This window comes from Mesoplodon bidens, assembly GCF_964165515.1.
Source record: "Mesoplodon bidens genome assembly, chromosome: 4".
NCBI lineage: Eukaryota > Metazoa > Chordata > Mammalia > Artiodactyla > Ziphiidae > Mesoplodon > Mesoplodon bidens.
The window spans coordinates 144,373,839-144,391,788 of record NC_138160.1 but is presented as its reverse complement, the minus strand read 5'-3'; the positions used below and the strand labels follow the sequence as shown (position 1 = coordinate 144,391,788).

The 17,950-nt window shown below is 50.5% G+C and overlaps 1 protein-coding gene across 7 annotated transcripts in view; it reads left to right on the top strand.

Moving 5' to 3' along the window:
* The first annotated feature begins 668 nt into the window (after positions 1–668).
* The window catches only part of SMARCA4 (SWI/SNF related BAF chromatin remodeling complex subunit ATPase 4), an 88,262-nt gene continuing 70,980 nt past the window's right edge, over positions 669–17,950 (top strand). For 4 of the 7 annotated variants that reach the window (XM_081232082.1, XM_081232081.1, XM_081232080.1 and 1 more), the window contains exons 1-2: positions 670–825; positions 16,141–16,393. In XM_081232082.1, coding sequence (XP_081088208.1) covers positions 16,172–16,393 — 222 coding nt within the window. In that variant the 5' untranslated portion in view covers positions 670–825; positions 16,141–16,171. Of the gene's footprint in view, positions 826–16,140; positions 16,394–17,950 lie in introns of all 7 variants that reach the window. The other 3 variants (XM_081232078.1, XM_081232076.1, XM_081232077.1) reach the window with 2 other exon arrangements.

Genomic DNA, 17,950 nt, shown 5'->3' with positions numbered 1-17,950 from the left:
TGTTCGGTTCCGTAGCACCTGAGCCTGGGGCAGGTCAATAGATATCTGCTAATCCAATTAATAGCCCTAGGTAGGTTTTGCAGAAAAGGCAGCCACGGTCGGTGCCCGTTCGGCAAAGCCAGACGGGCACCGCCATCCTCCGACCAGGGATGAAAGCGGTTCCTAGGTCCGCCCTTGGCCCAGGGGTCGGCTCTGCTCGTCCCCAGCCCAGCCTGTCCGCCTCCTGCCTTCACGCACGACCTTGGGGCCTCACTTACGAGTCTCAGGGTCCCCCGGCCACCCCTTCTCCTCAGAACCTCGCAGCCACCCCATCCCCCAACCTCCCTCAGCCACCTCCGCCTCCACAACCGCCGCAGTGCCACTCGCTCTGCGCATGCCCGGCGGCGTGGAGACGTGCGGCGTGCGGAGGACGAAGACCCCCCGCGCGCAGGCGCAGGACCGTCCCGCACAGCGTGGGGAGGTGCGTTGGGCGCGCTAGGTCTCTCTGGCCCCACCCACCTTCCCCAACCCACCCTGGGCGGGCGCGCACGCGCGCTAGGAGCGGAAGGGCGGGCGGGCACGCGCAAGAGGCCGGGCCGGCGACGGAAGCGGGAGAGGCTGTCTGTGGTGGGGGGAGGGGAGGTGACGAGTGCGCGCGCAGCGGGGGCGCGGGCGGCGTGGGGGGGGGCGGCTGAGGCGGGCGCGCGCGCGAAGCTTACTCTCGCTCGGCGGCAGCGGCGGCGCCTTCTTTGTTTCGTGAGGAGAGACGAGACGCTCATTCTGCCCCCGGCCCCGCGCGGAGGGGTGGGGGCGGCGCCGGGAAGGCGACGGCGCCGTCGACTCCCGGTAAGGAACGCGGGTCTCGGGGTGAGCGCGGCGCGGGACTTGGGAGGACGGTTTGAATGGAGCCAGGGCGCTGAGGGTGGAGGGGGCCGCTGGCGCCCGGATTGGGGCCGGGGTACGGCGGCGCCCGAGGGTCAAGAAGCCTGGCCGGCACCGCGCGCGCGGGGAAGGCCACAGTGCAGCGAGGCCGCGGCGGCTACAGAATCCGCGGGCCGGTGGGTGGGGGCCCGGGCCAAGTGGAGGCCGCGCGCCCTCCGCGCGCGTTCTCGCCGGGGTCGCAGGACAAAGCTCGCAGCCCCGTCGGCGGGCCAGAGGCCCGGCCCCCATTGGGGCTCCAACAATAGCCAGGCGTCCTGGCTTTTCTGGCTACGTGTAACGGGTCCGACTCGAATGTTGGTTTTTGGCGAGGCTGCGGTCGGAGCTCAGTAGGAAAAATCCCAGGTGTGTCCAGCGTCGCCTGGACACGAACATTAGCAGCCCCCTTGGGTTAGCCGACCTAAAATTTTATTTTTAAAAATCACGTCATTTTAGATTTTCAAGGAAAGGTAAATAACTCTCCTAATCCCTCGCAAGTAGTGACTTCAGAATGTTTGCCCTGAAGCGGGGGTCGGCAGCAAGTGGGGAAGGACAGGGGAAACTGTTTGGCGTTGAAAGCATTGTTTTAGTTTTGCATCCTTTTCCCTTCCTCTCAGTTGATTTTCCAGATTAAGGCATTTATTTAAAACGTGAATCTTTCAGGAGAGGGTGTTTTGTGCCGGTGTTGAAGACACTAGTCTTGATTTTTCCCCCCGCCCAGTGAATCCTTGGGGAAAGTAGGGAATAAGCGTGAGAGCCACTTCCGAGGAATTTGAAACAAGTTTTCACTTTTAATGGACAGACCGGATTCGAGTTTGATTCTTGGCGTTGCTGTTGACTTAGCTGTGTGACGTGAGGCAAATAGCTTAATCTCTCTGAACCTCTTAGTGTCCTTGTATGTGAAATGGGAATAATGCCACAAATGGAGTTGGTGAAGGCCTGAAAAATGGTTCTTGGCTAGAGGGAAGCACTATTATTGTTGTTCAGTACAATCTCTTCCTTTATTGTTCAGTATTTGTTGAGTCCCTACTGGGTGTTCGATGGGTGGAGGTTGGATGCCCTGAGGAGCCTCTCCAGTCCTGTAGGGGAACAGGTGGTAAATGTGGGAACAACTCCCCTTGGCCTATCATGTGTGAGGAACACAGTGGATGGATGCGCAGGGGAGTGAGTGATGGGAACCGGAGATCAGGGAGGCTGCGTGGAAGAGGGGGCCTTTACTCAGGATCAGGGAGGACGTCCAGGCTGTATTTGACCACCCGGGACCAGTCATCGCTCCCCTCTGCTACACTCGCGCATCACCCTGAACCTTTCTTGTGTAGCAGTTACCCCAGTTTGTAATTAGACATCTGTTCTTCTCCAAGGGCCATCAGAGCCTTCAGCTGTGTCTACCTGATCTTCTGCAGTGTACCCCGGGCCCAGCACGTAGTAGGCCCTCAGTGAACCTTTGTGGATGAATGAGGAGGGTATGCGGGAGGACTGAGTGAACATGTGTGTGAAGTGCTTGGCACAGGACTGAAGGGGGGTTGTAGGCAATAAATGTTAGTTGCTGTTGCTGGTTTTGTTTTTGTTTTTAAACTTTCCAGGGCATTGTTTTCTAAACCTCATTACCCCAACAATGAGGGTGTGGGGGGGGCGGTGGTTAATATGAGGTGGTGGTGTGGAGTGCTAGTTCTGGAATTAGACCTCCTGGATTCACAACCAGCTCTAAATCCTAGTTTGACCTCAAGCAAGACACTTACCAATAGGTCCCCCCACTTGTGAAACAGGTATGACAGCGGTACCACCTCAAAGAATTGTTGTGAGCGTTGAAAAGGTAGTAGGGGAAGTGGCTTAACACACTGCAGAGCCTGGCATGTAATGAGCCCTCAATTTATTGGAGTTAATATTGTTTATATATGTATGTATTTGTAAATTAACTGTTTAAAAAACTGAAAACATAAGTTAGAGTCATTCTGTATCCCAGAAATCCCAGGTTTGATGTGCCGGTTATATATATTTTTATAATTTTCTTTAAAATCAATGCATACACAATTATGAAAATAATAAATGTTCTTCCCCATGCCACTTAAAATCACTTTGTGTCCAGCACTTCAGGAGATGTTGATCTTGCAGGTTTTTGAGCTGGGGGTGGTGGTGGGGTGACCTCATCAGAGCTTCTGTGTAGGGTAGCGCAGTGCAGTGGTCTCCAAACTTCCTGTCAGTGAAAAGCACTCCAACATAAACACGTATTTATTTATATACCTTTGCCACTCCTTGTGGACCCTCAAAACATTGGGAGGTAATCCTAGACCAGCTTCAGGTCCTAGCTGCTTATCAGATGTGGGAGAGTGGGAAGGATTAGTTGTGTTAGGTGAATATCCCATGACAACGTTCTGCAGGTGAAGAAACTGAGGTCCAGGTATATTTCACCAGGAGTTCTTGGGTCAAACATCCAAGTCTGACTCCTGGCTTGGCCGCTTTCCCTCTTGGTGCCTCAAGGCAATGGGGGTTACAGTGCCTGGCACCTTTTAAGTCCTCAGACATGACAGCAGATTTTGGCCTGGGCTATCAGGGCTACCATGGCACAGAGGGCGTTCACATTCACCAGAGACAGAGCACAACGTGAATGGCGCCCCCTGCAGTTGTGCAAGAAGTAGCCCAGCCACGCATTCCCCGTTCGTATAGCGAACAAGTGTGCATTGAGTGCCTGCCACGAGCCGGGCACAGCTTGGGGCTGGGGGTTCAGCCGGGAACAGGCAGACAAGGACCTTGTTCTCCTCCGCTCCTACCTGTCTCCTTATTTGCAAAGGGGGACAGTAATAGTACTGAACTTGTAGGATTGCTGCAAGGACTAAACAACAACAAAATGACAGATGACGAATGTTAAGTGCTTAGGACAATGCCTGACACACAAGACTAAACAGTTTGTAGCCGTTGTCATATATTATGATCTCTACAACATCCTAGCGGGTTGAGATACAGAACAGATTTTTGCCCCATTTTAATAGTTCTGTATGTTTTCAAAGTGGTAGCAAAGGAGTCAGCTCCTTCATTTTGTCCTTAATAATTTAAAAATTGTGTGCTTAAAAAAAAAATTGTGTGCTTTGAAGTTTCACCATACAGCATTGGAAAGAGGGAAGTGTGTCTGGTGGCATGGGTTTTAAAAAACATCAAGTGTTTGTTTTGCATTTCATATATCTCCTCATAACTTGTAACGTTGATTGGAACACTGAAGAGAGAGGTTTTTTTTAAAAATTAAAATCAAAAGAATATGCCAAACCTACTATAAAAGGGAAGTAACAGCGGCGGGGAATATTGGAGGGAGATGTCCGAGGGTGACTATATCAGAACTGAGTTGCTGTCACCTTCCAGATGTCATCCCTAAGAAGTATTAAGCTCATTCATATGGTCGGTGATATCTTGGAGTTTTCTGTTAGCTGCATGCAAATTTTTCAGGATATGGATTTGATGGGCATGAGAAATTTGGCCTCCACTCATCTTCCTGTGTGGGAAAGGACCTTGCGGGAGGCACCAGGTGTAGCTAGGTCTCTTGGGAGATCATATTTCACAGGGCAGAGGGAAGGAAAGGGATGCATCCAGTTCCCTCAGGGAAGGGGCTTCCTTTAGAAAACAGGTAGCTGGCTCCTCCCTAGAAACCCAGACTGGTTTCCAGGGCTTCGTTTTGGGATTCTGTTACTTTGCTAAAGGGCCATGTCTTCATTTTTGTGTGTGGACACTTGTAACTGGGAACCATCTGAGTTTCGCACAGTGTGAAGTTTACACCCACGGGAGTGTGATAAAGAGAATGGGCTTTCCCAGTGACCTATACTGTATAGCACAGAGGACCGTACTCAGTATTTTGTAATAACGTATAAGGGAAAAGAATCTGAAAAAGAATATGTACACATATTAATGTGCTGTACACGACATTATATATCAACTGTACTTCAATAAAATTAAAAAAAAAAAAGATGATGGGCTTTAAAATGGCTCCTTGGGGTGGTTTAAGTTCTCCTTTCACTGGCAGGTTGCGCCCTGCTGGTTCAGGAAGCAGGTGGCCGAGTGGCAGTTGCTGCCTCACCTGTTACAGTGAGAGACTTTGAGGGGGCAGGGTTTGATGTGCACCACCCCACCTTGCCCCGAAAGTCCCAGTAAAGTGGCATAGTGGGTGTCTCCTTGTCTTGATGGTGACGCTGAAGCACAGGGGGCTCCTCGATGTGCCCTGGGAGCTGCTTCTGGCCCTGATGACCGCAGAGCACACATCCGACCACAGCCTGGAGCGCTAGCGCGCCGAGCGCCCTCGTCTGCCTCCTCGGAACACCCCCTGGAGGCTCCTGCCTTTGGGGTGCTTCTCTTTGCTGCACTTCGTGCTCTCCCAGCCTCTCCTCCTCCTCCATCTTCTGATCCTCAGCCTGAATCAGTTACTCAGGCATTAGAGTCGGACAGGCTTGAGGTAGGCAGGACTCTATTCCTACGTGATTTGGGGCAAACAACGTGACCTCTCTGAGCGTAAAACCCCCTGTTTCTCCCATAGTCCCCAGTTGGCACCTCAGTCACCAGTAGTGAACCAAGGGGATGCAAGTTGGGGCTGAAATCCAGCCTGGCTGGGCTTTGCTAAACTAAGCCTGGTTCCAGGGCTGGTCGCCCCCAAGGAAGGGGCACCCTTTATATTTCAAATGGCATGTGCTAACTGAGGCCCTGCTGGTCACCTTGGTCATCCCTGTCTCCTCTCATTCTCTCACATCCATTCCACCTGCTTGTACAGAAAAGTCTTCTAAAACCATCATCAGACCATGTCACTGCCTTACCCAGAACATTCCAGTGGTTTCCCATTGCACCTAGGGTAGACTCCAACTTCCTTACCACTGCCCTCGAGGCCTGTGATCTGCCCTCTTTGCCCATCTCTGACCTCATCTGCTGCCGCACCTTTCTCGCCTGCTCTCCTCCTTCAGGGTCCCACCCCAGGGCCTTTGCACTTGCTGGTCCCTCTGCCTGTCCATAGCCACTGGCTCCCATTTCACTTCAGGTCTCTGCTCAGATGTGTCCCCATCACTGCCCACCATGATTGGAAACGCACCTCCCATCAGCTTGACTGTTAACCCTGCTACTTTATTCATAGCACTTCCACCCACTACATGACACTGTGTCCTATTTATTTGTGTGCTCGTTTCTGTCACTCAGTTGTCCATCTCACCAGGCAGGGACTTTGTTCTCTGCTGCATGGCCAGTGCCTAGAACCCTGTTTAGCGCAGAGTTTGTTCTCCCTAAGTATTTGGGGGTGGCTGGGGGTCTGTCACGAGTGACACTCGGCAGTTATAGGTGCCACGCCTCCCCACCTATTCTTGGCCACACTTGCACTTTGTGCGTCCCTGTCATGGGGGACTTCTCTCCTGCCCTCTCCACAGGTCACGCATCGTGCTCAGTGTTGAGTACAGAGCAAGCCCCACAGCAGACCCAGTGGTGGGTCATGATGTCCATCCAGTGGGGCTTGGTCAGGCTTAACAGAGAAAAGGAGGAGAGTCTACCCAAGTTTCACGGCAGGCAGGGTCAGGACAGAACTGTACAACTTGTCTCGGTTACCTGATGCCTGTTTGTGCTGGGTCACATTGGAGTCTGGGTCATGGTAAAAAGAGTTTGGAAGATACCTGTGTAGATAGGCTAGCGTTTGTGTTCTTGAAGTGTAGACAGTTTATCTCCCTGCTGGATTAGAGCTTGAACTCCCCGAGGGCAGAGGGCTGGCCTGGTTGTCTTCATGTCTCCTGCCATGTTATAGATGGGGAGGTACTCTTCAGTGGTTTTCAGATGAATGAAAAACTTAAAAAGGCGGGGGGAGGGTTCCAATGAATAAAATGATATATAATTCCCAGTGCTAAAAATAGTACTTGGTAGCAATTTGGCATATCTACCTCTGAGGTAGAACTGAGAAGACATTGTAATTTATCATCGCGACATGGTTTTTTAGTTTCTCAAATGCATTCCCTTTTAAATGTAGGGCAAGGTTTTGCTACTTAATTATATTGCAAGGGAAATGCCACAGAACAGCCAGCTTCCCAGGGTCTCAGGAAGCCATTTCCACGCAGTCCTTAAAACCACAGGTGCCCCCCACCCCCGCACGTCCTTGCAGGTTCGAGGACTAGTGCACCCCACACCGTCAGGTCAGGTGTGGAGGGTTTTCTTAGTCGTGGAGTGTGGTGGGGGTGGGGATGGGGGAGGTGTAAATCTCATTTTGTAGTTTAAATGTGATGGATGGGGCTGGCTCTGCTGAAGCCATCCCGCACGGCCGCCTTCCACCGTCTGAGCGCCGGGTCATGACTTGACTGCAGTGTCGCTGCTGCTGAAATGTGTCTTTGAACAAATTTCTCCACGCCCCAAAAAACAAAATAGCAGCCATCCTGGGACCAAACTTAAATATAAAGCTGGTTTTTAGGCAAGATGGAAAAAAAAAAGAAAAGCCAACCCATAATCTCAGCAAGCAGATTTCAGAGGGTCCCGATCGCCTGTTGGCAGCCTGTCTTGCCACAGTGGCCGGCTACCACGGTCCTTTTTTATTTCTAAGAGAAATGCTAAGAGTGGTACGAAAGAAGAAACTAGACCTCTAATCCTCAAGCAGGTCTGGTTCTGCATTTAAATGTCGGCATAGTGATTTTGGTGAAGTTGAAAGTAGGTGGAAAATAACACAGTCCCCAGATCCTTTCATATTCCTCCTTTATTTCCACAAAGGCACTTCCTGGGGAATCTTTTCTGGGTGTTTATTTCCCAGGTATTTTTTCTGATCCAGGGTTTTTTTTTTTTTTCTTTTTCCTTAAAAAGTGTTTTTTAAAAATCTGTTTACAAAAGTAATAGTTAAAACAAACACACAAAGAAAAACTTCAGAAATCTGTGATGTGGAATGTGTAAGTTCCCCAACAGATGCCTCCAGAGAGAGTCGCTGGCACTTTGGTACATGTTTTCTGGCTTCTGTGCTCGGATTAACGTGCAGAAATTGTTCTTCTTAGCAAAGTGGAGTTCGGGCCAGGCACCCCTAACTTTGACGATGCCTTGTTCCCCTGCTTCATTTTGGACCATCCTCTGTGTCCACGTGTACCGTGTCCCGCATTAATTTTTTTTTTTTTTTTTTTTCGGTACGCGGGCCTCTCACTGTTGTGGCCTCTCCCGTTGCGGAGCACAGGCTCTGGATGCGCAGGCTCAGCGGCCATGGCTCACGGGCCCAGCCGCTCCGCGGCATGTGGGATCTTCCCGGACCGGGGCACGAACCCATGTCCCCTGCATCGGCAGGCGGACTCTCAACCACTGCGCCACCAGGGAAGCCCCCGCATTCATTTTTAATGATGCTTTGACTTGTACAGCATGGATTGCGGGCAGTCCTGGTTGTTCGGCAGTTGAGGGGCTTCTCAGAGAAATTGAGGTGAAATGACTGAGTCCCTTCTAGACCCTTTGGCCTCAGGAACCTGGGAGTCTGTTTTCATCTCACAGCCTCCTGAACTGTCTTTAGTTTTCAGCTTTTTGGTTCTTACCCTGGAGTACATTTACTTTCTGTCACATGCCTTCGGGCTACCTGCCCAGAATCCCAGGTTCCGTTCCCCCCTCATGGAGCCCCCAAATACACCTGCCTCTCGGGCCACACACATCTCGATGAGGCTCCCAGACACACATGTGCTAGTGGCTTTGCCATTTTGGCCCCTGCATCCCCTTGTCCTTCGCTTTTCTCACCTGCTTAGGTTTGGGTTGTCTGTCTGGTTTGAGATGGATTTCTGTGTTGTGCAAAGTTGCCCCACCTCTTCCAGCCCAGACACCATGTGAGTTGTCAGAGAGAGACTTGTTGCGGGAGTCCAGGGAGTACCAGAAAGCCACCTGAAACCTCCTGAGGCAGCCTTGAGGGTGACCTAGGGGACCCAAGCGCTTTGCTGAAAATGCCGGATCTTTAGTGTCCTGTATGAGGAGGGCAGGGGTGTTTGGTGATGAGGGAAGTAGGGGTTTGGAGAGAGGGGTGTTCCTTGCCCTCAGATCTTACCTCTCTTCCGAAATTCCTGGCTGAACTTGTCTGCCCCCCCACCCCGGGTAGGAGCACATTGGTATCCTGTCCCACATCCTCTCTGGCTCTCAGCAGGGCCAGGCCCAGCCCTGCACCTCGGGAAGGGCTGGCTTGATGATGGCTAAGAACAGCTCCTTTGTGCAGTGGGAGCTAAAAAGGCAAGGGAGAGTTTGTAGCCCAAATCCTATCCATTGACTGTCAGGCTGGACTGTGGTCACTTTTGACAGCTGGTCCTCATTTGCACCAAGGCTGTGCTGGCGTTCAGGCAGCTGCTGCACCTCCAGGTCAGCAGAGCTGCCTTGTGCAACCTCTGCTTCCCGAGGAGGGAAGCGAGCCTGTTGTCCTGAGTGCCGCGCGTCCGGAGCGCTAATGGCTGATTTCACCAGCAGCGTGGTAGCACTTGCTGCTGGAATGTGCCTGGCATGTGTTAGGTTGTGTGACACAGCTAGCGACCCCTGAGGGAGGGACTGGTCTCAGCTCCAGCCTGCAGAGAGGAAGCAGGCTCAGGGAGTCCGGCGTTGTGCCATTGGCAGGTGGCAGAGTCCACGCTCAGAGCCTGAGCTCTACTATGGCCTTAGGCTTGTGATGCCAGCTCTTCCATTGACCCGCTGGGTGGCCTGTGAGCCTCAGGAACCCCTCTGTCTGGTAGTCCTTCCTCGCAGGGTGGTGGTGCAGGCTCAGTGAGGAAATAAATTCCTGTCCTTATTACCCAATGGGACCACTCCTTTCCCTCCCCTCTCTGACTGGATCTTACCTCCCTGCACTTTCTTTGTGACTGATTAGTCCTCAATAATTGTAAACCACTAGGAGGTGGGAACAAGTCACAATCCCCCTGGACTTTAAAATATTCCTTCCCTTTCTCTGTCTCCATGATCTTGAGGTAGTAAAGTGTCACAGTACTTCTGACACCAAACGTGGGTTTTCCACACCAACCAATTCTCCAAGTTCCTGTGGACACCAACAGGGTGTCCTACAGTTCAATTCAATTCTGACACTAACTACCCAGAGTTGGTGCAGACCTCACAGGTTAAGGGCTCAGTCCCACAAGACTGCCCCCCACTTCAGATGCCAGTCGCAAGTAGTGGGTCCCAAGGTTATCCACACTTCTGTCCAACTTGGTTACAAACGTGTATTCCCATGACCCCCTCATAAGGTTTGATAATTTGCTGTAACAACTCACAAAACTCAAGAAGACACTATGTTAACCAGTTTCTCAAGGATACAGATGAACAGCCAGAAGAAGAGATACATAGGGTGAGGTCTGGAAAGGTCCGGAGTACAGGAGCTTCTGTCCCCATGAAGCTGGGGTGCACCACCCTCTTGGCATGTGGATGTATTCACCAACCCAGAAGCTCTCTGAACGCCATAGTTTAGGGGTTTTATGGTGCTTCATCACGTAACCATGATCGATTAACTCAATCTCCAGCCCCTCTCCCCTCACTGGAGGATGGGGTGGGGTGGGGATGAAGGTTCTAAGCTTCTAGCCATGGTTTGATCTTTCTGACGACCAGCCCCCATCCTGAAGCCATCCAGGAATCCACCTAGAGTAGCCTCATTAGAGCAAGAGGCACTCCTAACACTGAGGAAATTCTAAGGGACTTTGGAGCTCTATGTAAGATGCTCTTATCACCCCTATCACTTAGGAAATTACACAGGTTTTAGGAACTCTGTCAGGAACTGAAGGCAGAGACCAAATATATTATTTCTCATTGTCACAGGTAGACAAAGATTTCTTAAACAGGACCCCAAAACCATTGACCGTCAAAGAACAGACTTGATACATTGGACATCATTAAAATTAAGAACTTCTCTTCATCTCTGGGAGACAGTAATAGCAACCACATATCCCCAATAAAATGTTAGTGAAAGCTTAGAGCCTGTACAAAAGTGGATCTCTCGGTGGCCAGTGAGCATGTGGAAAGGTGCAACACTGTTAGTCACAAGGGAAATGCAAATTAAAATTGGAATAAGGTACGATTATACACTCACCAGAACGGTTACAAATTAAAAAGACTGACAGCACCAGGAGTTGATTTAGAGGAACTGGAACGCTCACCCAGCTGCTGCAGGGAGGGCGGTGTATGCGATTGTCATGCTGATTTGGAAAACTGACAATATCTGTCAAGGTAAAGTTATGCCTCCCTCATGACCAGCAGTTCCCCTCCTGGACATACAAGGAAAATGAGCGCCCACATCCACCAAATGACATGGTTCACAGCAGCTTTATGTGTGCTAAAACCTGGGAGCACAACATCTGGGAACAGGAGAATTGACAATAGCATCCAACTGCATGGATGCCCCTCCCAGACCTAGCGATGAGCAGAAGTAAACTATATGACCCTCTTTTCTTTTCCTTCTTTTTCCTTTCTTTTTTTGGCCATGCTGCGCGGCACGTGGGATTTTAGTTCTCTGACCAGGGATCAGACTTGCACCCCCTGCAAAGGAAGTGCAGGGTCCTAACCACTGGACTGCCAGGGAAGTCCCTGACCTTCTTTTCAGATTGAGTTCAGTAACAGGCGAAACTAACCTACAGTGAGAAAGTCAGAACAGAAGTTTCACCGGGAGGGTGGTTCTGAATGGGAAGGGGCCAAAGGCCCCTTCTGGGATGTTGGAAGTGCTATGTCTGATCTAGGATTCATCCAGCTGTATACCTACGATCAGGGCACTTTAGGTATGCCAGAACTCAAGATGTCCCTCCTCAGTACTACACCAAGGACCCGAGAGCCGCTCCCCACTTCCATTTTTCTGTTCTCTCCACCGCTATGCTGTAGGACTGCCCTCCTGTGTCCACACGTGGCACCAGCACCAGCCCCTGGTGGGACTTTTGATGGAACCCTACCTGCTTTGCCGCTCAGGATGGTTTTGCATTGTGTCTGCACTTTTTGGATCTCCTTTACTGTCGTTGCCACGTGTGTCTGAGCTTTCAAGTCCAGAAACAAGTTTGCTGACGGTGGCTCCGAGCAGTTACCTGTTTCATTGCAACCCGACCCTTCAGAGGTGGCAGCTTCCGAAGGAAACGTGATTTAAAAAGGGTTTTGTGAAAGCCCATGCTTCTTGAAGGCGAAGGTTGCCATACTCGGGCATGAAAGTCTTTTTCGCTGCCCTCCTATGTCTTTGGTGAGCTGCTGTGTGTCGCCGATGACGTTAGTGGTGCTGTGAGAGGAGGCAGTTAATTCCTAGAGGGACCTTGGGAAGAGCTATCTTTCCAGAGGCACATCGGTTTGTCTGTCTTTAGATAGGAGGGTGGTGTGGATTTTATTTTGCCATCAGTTTCAGTTGGCTTGACTTCGAGTGGAGACCTCCAGGTGAGAAAGAAACCATGAGCTGCCAGATGCCACAGGTTCCTTAAGGAGGTGCAGGACTGTTGTCCCTCTTCCCACCTCAGCAGTGCTCTGTGGACCCGAAGAGAGGGCCTGTGGACACAAAGGGCCCAGAAGGGAGCCCCGAGGAGCCATCGTCCCCAGTCCAGCCACGGCCACATCCATATCACTTGGCTGCTCACTTGGGAAGTGTGACTGCTGGTGCATCCACCCTGTAGACAAACCCCTGGACCAGAGGTTTCCAACTCTAGAATCAGAATTTTAGCAAACGAGATACAGGGCACAGACCGCTGTCACGTGGCAGGGCAAACAGCATCCTGTTTGTGTGACAGAATGTGTGAATATTCACATGGAGCTGAATCAGGTCAAATTTTTTTTTTTAATTGAAGTATAGTTGATTTACAATATTATATTAGTTTCAGGTGTACGATGTGATTCAAACGTTTTTGTACATTATACTCCATTTAAAGTGATCATAAAATATTGGCTGTATTCCCTATGCTGTACAATATATCCTTGTAGATTATTCATTTTATACATAGTAGCGTGTACCTCCTCATCCTCTACCGCCATCTTACCCCTCCCTCTCCTCTCTCCCCACTGGTCACCATTAGTTGTCTATATCTGTGAGTCTGTTTCTGTTTTGTTATATTCATTTGTTTTATTTTTAGATTCCATATATAAGAGACAACAGAGTGTTTGTCTTTCTCTGACGTATTTGACTAAGCATAATACCCTCCAGGTCCATCCATGTTTCAAATGGCAAAATTTCATTCTTTTATTATGGCTGAGTAATATTCTATTGTGTGTGTGTGTGTGTGTGTGTGTGTGTGTGTGTATACACACACACACACACACACACCACATCTTTATCCATTCATCTGTGGCTGGATACTTAGGTTACTTCCATATCTTGGCTACTGTAAATAATACTGCTATGAACATTTGGGTGCATGTGTCTTTTCTGCATATATTCTTGTCTCCTTTGTTGTAGATTAATTGACCATAAATGTGTGGATTTATTTCTGTGCTCTCTATTCTGTTCCATTGATCTGTGTGTCTGTTTCTGTGCCAGTGCCATACTCGTTTGATTACTCTGGCTTTGTAGTATAGTCTGAAGTTGGGGAGCATGATACCTCCAGCCCTGTTCTTCTTTCTCAGGATTGCTTTGGGGTCTTTTGTGTTTACCTACAAATTTTAGAATTATTTGTTCTAGTTCTGTAAAAAATGCCGTGGGGGCTTCCCTGGTGGCGCAGTGGCTAAGAGTCCGCCTGCCGATGCAGGGGACACACGGGTTCGTGCCCCGGTCCGGGAAGATCCCACATGCCGCGGAGCCGCTGGGCCCGTGAGCCTTGGCCGCTGAGCCTGCGCGTTCGGAGCCTGTGCTCCGCAATAGGAGAGGCCACAACAGTGAGAGGCCCGTGTATCACAAAAAAAAAAAAAAAAAAAAAAAAAAAAATGCCGTGGGATTGCACTGAATCTGTAGATTGCCTTGGGTAATTTGGTCATTTTAACAATACTGATTCTTCCAATCCATGAACACCGTGTAACTTTCCATCTGTTTGTGTTTCTTCAGTTTCTTTCATCAGAGTTTTAGAATTTTCTGAGTACAGGTCTTTCTGAATCAGGTCAGATTTTGCTTCCAAATGAATTTGTCTCGAATTTATTTTTTTTTAAAGTTTGATTTTTTTCCTTGAGCGTATTGGGTTTTGGATTTGTGTGGAAGGGATTGTGAGCACATGTCAGTTCTCCAGCACTCCTGTTAGGTGTATTTAAGGTCCAACACTGAGGGTCCTTGAGCTTTGGAGGAGATCAGGGATGCCGGGAGGATGGCGGAGTGTTTTCTCGTAGGGTCAGGCATGTTCACAAGCAGGCAGGGGTGACAGCTGCTGGTCCTGGCTCTTCCAAGATTTCTGACCCTCTCTGTTCAAGTTATTTAGTCATGAAACTGGACTGAAGAAGTTCGGGCTTTTGATCTGTTATCCAGGAAGATATACCCCCACCTTTCAAATGAAGACTTTTTTTTTTTTTTTTGCGGTACGCGGGCCTCTCACTGTTGTGGCCTCTCCCATTGCAGAGCACAGGCTCCGGACGCACAGGCTCAGCCGCCATGGCTCATGGGCCCAGCCGCTCCGCGGCATGTGGGATCTTCCCGGACCGGGGCACAAACCTGTGTCCCCTGCATCGGCAGGTGGACTCTCAACCACTGTGCCACCAGGGAAGCCCGACTTTTTTTTTTAATCAAGAGCATTAAAAATGTTCCTGTACTTTTTCAAGATTTATCCTTAGAATCAGGAGAGCCCAATAGAGCTTAGGGGCAAAGAGATTCATTCCCGAAACCAAAAAGTCCACAGAAACAAAAGCAGATTTGTGGCATGCCAACAAGAGAGGGGCTTTTGATTATTAATAAGGACCTACTTTAGAGCACAGGGAACTCTACTCAGTACTCTGTAATGGCCTATATGGGAAAAAAATCTAAAAAAGAGTGGGTATATGTATATGTACAACTGATTCACTTTGCTGTACAGCAGCAAGTAACACGACATTGTAAATAATCTATACTCCAATTAAAAAAAAAAGAGGGGCTTTTAAATAACTCAGGATGCATCAGGACCAGGGAACTTAGTGGAACTGCTAGAATTTGTGTCTTGAAGACTGTTAAATGATGAAAAGGCTCGTAGGTATGATTCTCTGAAGAGAAAGCTGGCCTAGAATGTGCTGAGTAATTCTGTAGAGCGAGTGTCTGTGTGTGGAATAGCCTCGAAGGAGAAGCACTGGAGTGTGGCCGGGTCCCAGTGGGAGCACCAGTCAGCTCTCCATCCTGAGAGGGCTCCATCGTCACAGCTCCGGGGGTCTCTGAGGAGCTGCAGCCCTCTCTCCCCACACATACACCCTCACCCCACCCTGCTGGGAGGGTTAAGGAGGGCAGGGTTGCTTCTTGCTCTCTGCGGGGCCAGCAAGCACTTAACCTCTGCGTCTGGTAGGACGGTGGGTAATTTTAAGTTTCTGTGTTCTTTTTATGTTTTCCAGATTTCAGCACTGAGAATGTATTACTCCTTTATCAGGAAAGGGGTTGTTAAATGAAAGAGAATTTTACTTACAGTCATAGAATTTACAGTCATAACAGATTGAGGGTTCCCTGAAAACTGAACCCTTACTGTAGGGAGCACTTATAAAATTTATCAGCTCACAGACCAATCGTAGCAATCATAACTTACCAACATCATTGGATATGTTTTTACCTGATTTTTGGATCTTGTGGAGGCCCGGTGTCATAGTTCCGGGCATCAATTTTTAGTTTACAGCACTTGAATATCACTTTTGAAGTATTTGAGATATCAGAGTGCCATTAGTTCTGTAATAGTTCTCTTTAAAGGAGCCTACTTTTAAAACTTAAATTCATGTATTTTAAAGGAAACTTGGTCTCACTGCCTTAAGTGGAAACCAGCATTACTTGCTATGAATATGTGTTTTAGATGAATTTATGAAGGTCCAGTCAGATGCTGTTGCCAGCAAAGGCTTTGAGCCTTAGTCACGTTCTTCTTTTTTCTTAAATAGGAAGATGAGCAAGTGTTGGAGTGATGTGAAGGGTGTGTCAGCACTGCCCTGAGACGTCCTCTCTGTTGTAATCAGAAAGATACCAGGGGAAGTGAGGCAGGATCACCTGGTGTCCCCACCTCCTGAGTCCCACCCCTTCCTCGAGGGACTTTGATCTGATTTTGGGTGCCTGATGTATCACCTCCTCGGAGAGGAATGGAGGAGAAAGGACTGGGGGACTGGGGGCGCCCGTCAAAGGCGCCAACTCCCTGTCAGATGGGTGCTCTGACATGACTGTGTGTGATCATCCTTGACCTGCCCTGACCCACCCAGCCGATGGCTGTGACCCCCACGCTGACTGGGACTTTCTTCCAGCAGGAGACCACTGTCCGCAGCTGCCGTGAAGATGTCCACTCCAGACCCACCCCTGGGCGGAACTCCTCGGCCAGGCCCTTCCCCGGGCCCGGGCCCCTCCCCTGGAGCCATGTTGGGCCCTAGCCCAGGTCCCTCACCCGGCTCTGCCCACAGCATGATGGGGCCCAGCCCAGGGCCTCCCTCAGCAGGACACCCCATCCAGACCCAGGGGCCTGGAGGGTACCCTCAGGACAACATGCACCAGATGCACAAGGTAGGGAGCCCTGGGCCCGCTGCCCCACCAGCTGGGTCCGCACGATCAGAGGCGGGAGGGGGAGCAGCAGCACACCCTGGCCTCCGCTGTGGTCGGCAGCCACCCCACCCTGTGTCTCTCACACCTGTTGTTTTATGAGTGAATTAAGAATGTCCAAATCCTAAAAGATGGCTTACAGCCCATGGTTTCCTCCACTCGGGCTGCTCGGCTCACCCGGGTAACTCACGGAGCACAGCAGCAGGTGCCCTTTGTCCCCACTTGATCCTGTACTTGGGTGCCACTGTCTTAACCACTTACCTGAGCTGATCAGGGATGCTTTTGCCAGTGAGATGAAAAAACCCTCTTTTAACACAAATGGTTGTCCTCTCTCTCTGCATTCCTGGGCGGTGGTTGAAGGAAATGAGGAAATACCCTCTTATGGATAGTATTTTGCCCATTTTGCAGACGAGGAAGTAAGGTCTCAGGGAGATGGTCACTCAGTGAGTTGGTGGCAGAGCCATCTCACCCCTCCGGCCCTCCCAACCCCTCAGGCATGTGCCACATCGCTGACCTCCCACACAGTGCGGTGACCCCCTCCCCTCCCTGCCCTCCCCATCCCCCATATATTTCTGTCAACTTTGATACAGTATCTGTCTTGTCACTTCCCTCTTGGGAAGCTGTTGGTGATCTCCCTCCATCCCCCCACCCCGGCACACACGCTGACTGAGGCCAGCTTCTCCTCTAGCATCATCTCCTTTTCCCTCTCTGACCATCTTGTTTCTTCCTCCTGGACACTTGACACATGTTTGTCAGACACCTGCCATGTGTCTGGCCTAGGAGCTGAGGTCTGGTGGTGCCCTTCACCTGCCTGCACAGAGCTCCTGCTCTGGGGGAGGCGAGCCCATCAGTCAGCTCCACCAGCCCAGGGAAGAAGGAGCAGAGGGTGGGCCCCACCCAGGGTTCTGCTCAGCATCCTGAGGGCCCCCTGCTTCTTCTGCTTGTGAAGCTGGCCCTCGTGCTCCCAGCCTGGTGCCCTCTCGTCCTCCTCTCATGGCACACACTGAGCTAGCTGTAGCTGACTTTGCTGGGCCAACTATTAGACCGGAGAGCTGGATGTTTGCATTAACTGGGTCTACAGAGGGCCTGGAAGGGTCTCGGAAAATGTCCCCTTTCCCAGCCATTCTGTAGGGGGAGTGCTTAGTGCTGAGCATCAGGAGGGAAAATGTGTGTTTCTGTCCCACCAGGATCTGATCGAGCCTCCGCGGAGGGGCAGAACGATGCTGCAGACAGCCTCCCTCCCAGCTAGCAGGTGGGAGGCCAATCTCGGATCAGTGAGGACATTTGACATACTGTTACCATACTTCATGGGCAGGAGTTACTGCCCGTCTCTCTGATTTACAGTCTCCCAGGCAAGAGGGTCCCCCATCCAAAGACTTGTGGTCACAAGGTCATCTTGTGACGATAAACAGGGAGCTTGGTATCCCAGCTAAAACTGCTCCTGACCAGGAGCTATGTGTGTCCTTTCCTTGTGAGATTTTGGCTGTCTGAAACTGTCTCCTCACCCTCTCCCTGATGTCC